The sequence below is a fragment of the Panthera leo genome, chromosome A1 (genome assembly GCF_018350215.1).
Source record: "Panthera leo isolate Ple1 chromosome A1, P.leo_Ple1_pat1.1, whole genome shotgun sequence".
NCBI lineage: Eukaryota > Metazoa > Chordata > Mammalia > Carnivora > Felidae > Panthera > Panthera leo.
In genome coordinates this window covers 213086591-213092590 of record NC_056679.1, presented here as the reverse complement: position 1 = coordinate 213092590, position 6000 = coordinate 213086591, and the positions used below count along the sequence as shown (strand labels likewise).

General features: G+C 45.7%; 1 protein-coding gene across 2 annotated transcripts in view; it reads right to left on the bottom strand.

Moving 5' to 3' along the window:
* Positions 1-1404: 1404 nt before the first annotated feature.
* The window catches only part of MTMR12 (myotubularin related protein 12), a 65676-nt gene continuing 61080 nt past the window's right edge, over positions 1405-6000 (bottom strand). For both annotated transcript variants that reach the window (XM_042952551.1, XM_042952558.1), the window contains one exon: positions 1405-4308. In XM_042952551.1, coding sequence (XP_042808485.1) covers positions 3739-4308 — 570 coding nt within the window. In that variant the 3' untranslated portion in view covers positions 1405-3738. The remainder of the gene's footprint in view (positions 4309-6000) is intronic.

Sequence of the window (6000 nt, the reverse complement as noted above, 5' to 3'; positions counted from 1 at the left end):
CAGAGAGAGGGACACACAGAGTCCAAAGCAGGCTCCAGGCTCTGAGCTGTCAGCACAGAACCCGATGTGGGGCTCGAACCCACAAGCCGTGAGATCATGACCTGAGCTGAAGTCGGGTGCCTACCCAGGCGCCCCTCCATCCTATTCTTAAGGGCAGTATGTTGTGTTGGGGAGGCTGTGGGAAAGGCCTATGCGGAAGGCCATGGTCACTACAGACCAACCCTGCAATGGGCTGTTGAGGGGGAGGTTCCTGTCCCAGCCCCAATCTGTCCTGTCGCAAGGCCAGCTTCATAAATGCTCTGGAGCCCCAGTGGGGCCTAAGCAAAGCACGCACAGCTGAGGAAACTTGACCTCTGTTGAGCAACTTTGCAACCATAGGAAGGGTTTTGAAAACAGGCTCCCTCTGCCCCCAGGTCCCCGCCTGGCACAGGAGCCAGGAGTCTGTTCTCAACAGAAGCCCCACCCAATGCTGTTTCATGTTAGATGGGATATGCCCCACTCTTTACCTGTTCCTCCCAAACCCCCCAATGCCCTCACCTGGAAATCAAGGAACAAGCAAAATCAGGAGAGAGATTGCCAAGTCCACCAAAAGTTCAAGAGCTGTTAAAGAAATGTGGGAAACAGGACTAGAATCCACTCACCTATAGGGTCATAACTACTACTTGGGAATTTAATTGTTACAGAAGAACCATGAAAAGAATGTGGCAGCAATGGGGGCTTATTAAGTTCCAGGGATGTCTCAGAGCTGGCTTGGTAACAAAGAGACAGGCCTGGCTGAACATAATAGCAGAGGAGGGGGACATCTTCTCTGGTCCCCAAAAGGGAGAGGGATACAGGCAGGAAAGGTCAAGGAAATGGAACTCTCCCAACAAAGACAAGTGATAGGTCTCAATCTAGTAAGTGTTAAACTGAACAAATTAGAAAAAATCCTACCATCACACACTATCTCATTTCTCCTCTCTGGAAGGCAAAACAAAGCTTCTTCTTATTCATGGTTAAACTGAATGAACTCAGACCTCTTTCAGCAATAAAACAGACGTCTCATATATCCCCGCAAAAGCAAAGCGGCAGCAATATTTAATTTCACATGTTTGCAAAAACCCTTTTCCTTTATTTGCCATGCAGGGCTCTTGCCTTATTTTATTTTTTCTTCATATCAATCATCACCACCTGAAATTTTACTTTTTTTGTTTTAGTAAACTCTATACCCAACGTGGGGCTCAAACTCACGGCTCCAAGATCAAGAGTCACATGCTCTACTGACTGAACCAGCCATGTGCTCCTAAAATTTTAAATATTTATTTGGTCATTGTTTCCCACCACTACCAACCAATCAACCAACTCAACCCAACACACACTGAAAGTAATTGTTCCATGTTATATCAACCACATCGAACGCAGCACTGCTTGTAAATTGTGCTTTAATTTCTGCAATCAGGTATGATGCAGTGAGATACAAGTATAAACTTTCATACATCCAGAAAATAAAAAGCACATTTATACAGATATAGCCCAACAGCTTATTCCCTTAAAAAAAAAAAAAAAAGTTTTTAATGTAATTAAAGCTAATTTATCTTCAGTGTAAAAACTTGGAGGTATAAACAAACTCAGGATATTATATACAGTAAATTAATGTACATTTCCAAACTTGCACAGTGCAGCATTTTAAACAAAGTAAATGGTCTCATTTCAGTTTTTACTGTTAAGCATAATCCATATCTCAATCTTGAATAAAAATGTCACAATATATAAACGCACTAAGAATTCTGTACACAAATACAAGTTTATAGAAATCTGATTTCAAATATAAATACATAAATTGTCATGACCTCACGTTACAACAGCTTATTTTTCTATTGTAATTTTTTAAAAAATCATAGAAAAATACTTCAATGCACATTCAACTGCTATGACAAGGGCCATGACCTTGTGCCTTTAAACCATACTTTGTGAAGTGTAAAGCATCACACCGGGCATTTTTGGAATGAAAATTACTAAGATTCTAAGATTGAAGAGGCTACTGTATAAATATTCATGTTATAATATGGTAACAAAAATAGCTCCATAGTGTATCTGGGAGGCAACGGGGCAGAGAAGTGGAGGTTAGTGCTAGTTTAAGAAGGCCCACAGAACGTATGTTAAGGTAGCTCATAGACTAGTGTATTTGCAAAATCCCTACTGCAAGCCTAACACTGAACTCACTAGTGAGACTTAAGGCAACCAAGACCGGACATGTGTTTGGACCCCAATGCACGAATCCTGCCCTCTCCTCAACCTCTGTCATTTTAACAGACCAACATGGCTCATGTGCCAACATGAAGAGGGGAGAAGAGCAAAGCAATTTCTTGTACAAACAGAAAGACAATATTCAGTGCAAACTGAGAAACTTCTTTATCAACAGTTTCAAAATTTCTTATTGCCCTTAAAGAACTGAAGTTTTTCTAAACATGTAACATTCAAATTGGGATCTATCCTGGATAGCAAATGTATATCAAAGGCAAACATTCTATTTGAAACATTCTAACATTAGTTCCCCCCTCCCCCACCTTCCTTTTGTGGGATTTAACAGGGTTCTACTGAGAATGAAAAAACTGGTCCTTACAAAGTGTACTTTCCTGCATTACAAAATATATACCATTTAGACAGCAGATTCAAGAAGGTCACCAGGCATAGTCAAGTTTCTTCTATGGCTTTTTAAATCATTGAGGTACTATATGATAACCATCGCTTCTCATATTTATGCTCAGTTGCTTCCCTATGAAAGCCACGTTCAAAAATGATCCTGCTCATGTCTGGGAGGGCTGCTGCGGAGGTCACAAGCGTTCCCAAGCCTCAGCACACTGTCAGAAAAAGGCAAAGCCATTACTTTCAAACACTGAGAGGCTCCAGAAGCATGGAAGCTCCTTCAGGCAAACCAAAGGGATTCCCCCAGTTTAACCAACAGATTCAGCAGCAAGATTCTGGACTACATGCCCCGTGGCGGGGAGCATGGAGGGACGGCAGTGAGGGGTGCCCAGTGGGCAGAGAGAGACCCGGAGCTGTCAGCACACAAAAGGGCGGTGTGGCTGCTTGGCTAGCCCACCAACCCCACACAAAGTGACACAGTCTATGCTGGACGGGGGATGGTTGGAAATGTCAGGATGGGTGCTATGGGTGGAATTTCCCCAGCTTTTCTCAGGCAAGAGGACAGAGAAAGGAAAAATACTATGGCTTAAAGGAATGCCATAATCCTAATACCTCTAAGTGAGTCTTTCGATTTGCCATATACACATCACATAAAGCTGCACTTTCTCCAAGCTAAGATGGGTAGACTGGATAAATTCCCAATGACTGGATAAATTATCTTGGCACAAAAAAGATTTGAAGAAAGCATTGAGTCCAAGAGTGTCTGACCAAAGCCCTTTCTAGTAGTAAACCAGCCACTGCAGGTTCTATATAATACTTATGCACAATGGCCACAGTTCTTTTACAGGTCAAGTAGTAACTCCTTCCAATTAATAATACCAGAGATATGATTTTAACTGCATAGTCTTCAGGAGCAAGAAAAAAACCCACGAGAACCAGCTCTTTTCCTGAAGGTCCCGGCTTCCTCCTACACAGCCCTGGACTAATGCCTGAGGCCTCCCACTCCCCCCACCTCCACAGCAGTAAAGCATGAGCCGCTAATCTGGAGATCAAACATGGTAGACGCCTGCCTCAACCTTCAACGTTCCTCTTTCACATCACTGAGCGGATGAGTCACACATCCCCTAGGTCCACAAACTCGTCTTCTCGTTTGGCCAGATCTTCTTCATCACCCAGAGCTTTCCAGCCGCTGGTGGGCAAGACCGGCTTAGAGGGATGTCGCTGCAGCAGAGCGAAAGGAAACAGGGCCGACAGGCGGGCAGAGCCCCTCAGCAACAAGGGGGCCTCTGCCAGGAGCGCTCCCTGGCCATGGGGTCTCGCGTCGATTTTCTCTTGTAAGCGCTCTACTTCCTCCATCATTTCCAAGAGTTTGCTCACGGTGGCCGCTCTGCCACCGCCCAGGATTTGGGCTTCTGGAATCCAACGCAAGTAGCGCTGAGCCCACACTTTGATTTCGGGCCCCTCAATGTGCGGCAACAACAGACCGTGGTAGTCAGTGGGTTTGCTGTGCCAGCTGTCATAGAACTCTCGCAAGTTGTCATGTAGCTCATCGGAAGAGTTAATTAATTTGCTAATTCTCTTGCCCAGAAGGTTTTTAATTAAATGATCGGTTTCTTCCCTGAAAAATCCTCTTTTGGGAGATGATTTAGATTGGGTGAGTGGCAAAGAAAGTTGTCGTTGATGCTTTGAGAGAAAACACACAAAAAAACCTCTGGTTAGCCTGAGAGCAGTTATGATCATGAGAAATCAGAACTGCCATGAGACTGGAAAGCCATTAAAAAGCAGTAACACAGTGGGGGGGGGGGGGGGTTCTTATTTGTTCCATGATGCAAATGTTGGATGCACATCGTGTTCATAAACAAATGGGTGAAAGCAGGCACGCAGGGCGCTGTGACAGAGAGGGAAGCTGTCTACCCCCCTTCCCCTGGCACAGGAGCACTAAGGCACTTTTGAAGAACAAGCTTAAGTCGAGACAGCCTGCGGATCCAGGGCAGTCTGGATGTCAGGCCTATTCAGTTTTTGAAGAGTGCAAAGTGCTTCTTCTTTGATAATGAAATTCTGAACACCTGAGAGGAAGCAGCAGCCAACTACCTGAAGATCCTATCACTCAAATGAACTGCATTTGTAGGTTATCAGGCAGCCAGTGGGAGTTTAAGCCTATGTCATAAAGATTCTTTTGGACAGAGAGACAGGTGGGAGCAAAAGGAATTTGAGAAGTGGCTAAACTGGCCAGATGTTCTTGCCTGACGCGCTGCACCGAGTAAAAAATGTGAGAGCATGTACATTACTTCCCTCCTGAGTAATTCTACCTGCAGCCAAAGCAAGGTGATCGACACCGAGAAGTGCCAGGGAGGGGCCGTGAAGGTGGGGAAAGATGTCAAGAGGTTACAAAGAACCCCAGAGCCCCACAGAGAGGTCAGCAATGTGGGGAGATGCTGTTTCTCCCCAGCTCTTTTGCTCCTGAGGTGTGAGTCTGAAATAAGAACAGACAAGTTTTCTGGGCAGGCTAGCCCTATGACTCTCTAACATACTCCTGCCAGTGGTTCTTCTTTGTGAAAAAGAGCATTCTTTATTATGGAATACAGAATAATAATAAACATATGAGAAAAAAGCAAAACCATCCACAATGCCACAACTCAGAGCTGACCAGGATTTCTGACCTTCCAGCGGGGGGTGGGAGAGTGGCCTGGCCTCTCCTCCCCAAGGATCAAGGCCAGTCCGTCCACACAGGGGACTGCTGACTGCAGGCGGAAGCTAACAGCCACTGAGTGTTTACTGCCTGCCAGGTTTTGTGCTCAGTGCTTTACGTGCATGGACTTAGCCGATCTCCACAGTCACCGTTATTGTCCTGTTTCACAAATGAGGAGACTAAAGCACAGAGGTTAAGCAATCCACAAAGACCCCGGCTAGAAAGTGCTAAAGGTGGTCTTACAAAAATCAGTCTGGCTCCAGAGACTGCGCTCTAACAGAGCTCCACTGGTCTCGAGAGCCCTTTCTCTCAACCTCTAAGTGAACAGAGGGCTCAAGAAGGGCATGCTGGGAGGGAAGCCTGGTCAAGGCTGAGGCTGAGAGTGCACACGGGAGCAGGCCCTGCAGCCTCATGTAGGCTGTTCACAAGCAGTGCTTCATGGTGGTCCGCCACAGCCTCTTAGTTTCTACAGAACTTCTCCAAGGCCGTCTGCCCACTCAACAAGGGGCCCTAAGCCCTACGTGTGGTGTCCTAACCCAAAAGCTTCAAAGTTCCTTGTGGCCCCAACCCCAGCTCTGCTTTAGCTTTGGCTCAAACCTCCTGCACCAGTCAGCTCCTAGAGCCTAGGCCATCTGCTCCTAACTACAAGGAAAAGGGATGTATGTACAAGGAAAACTGGATGTAAG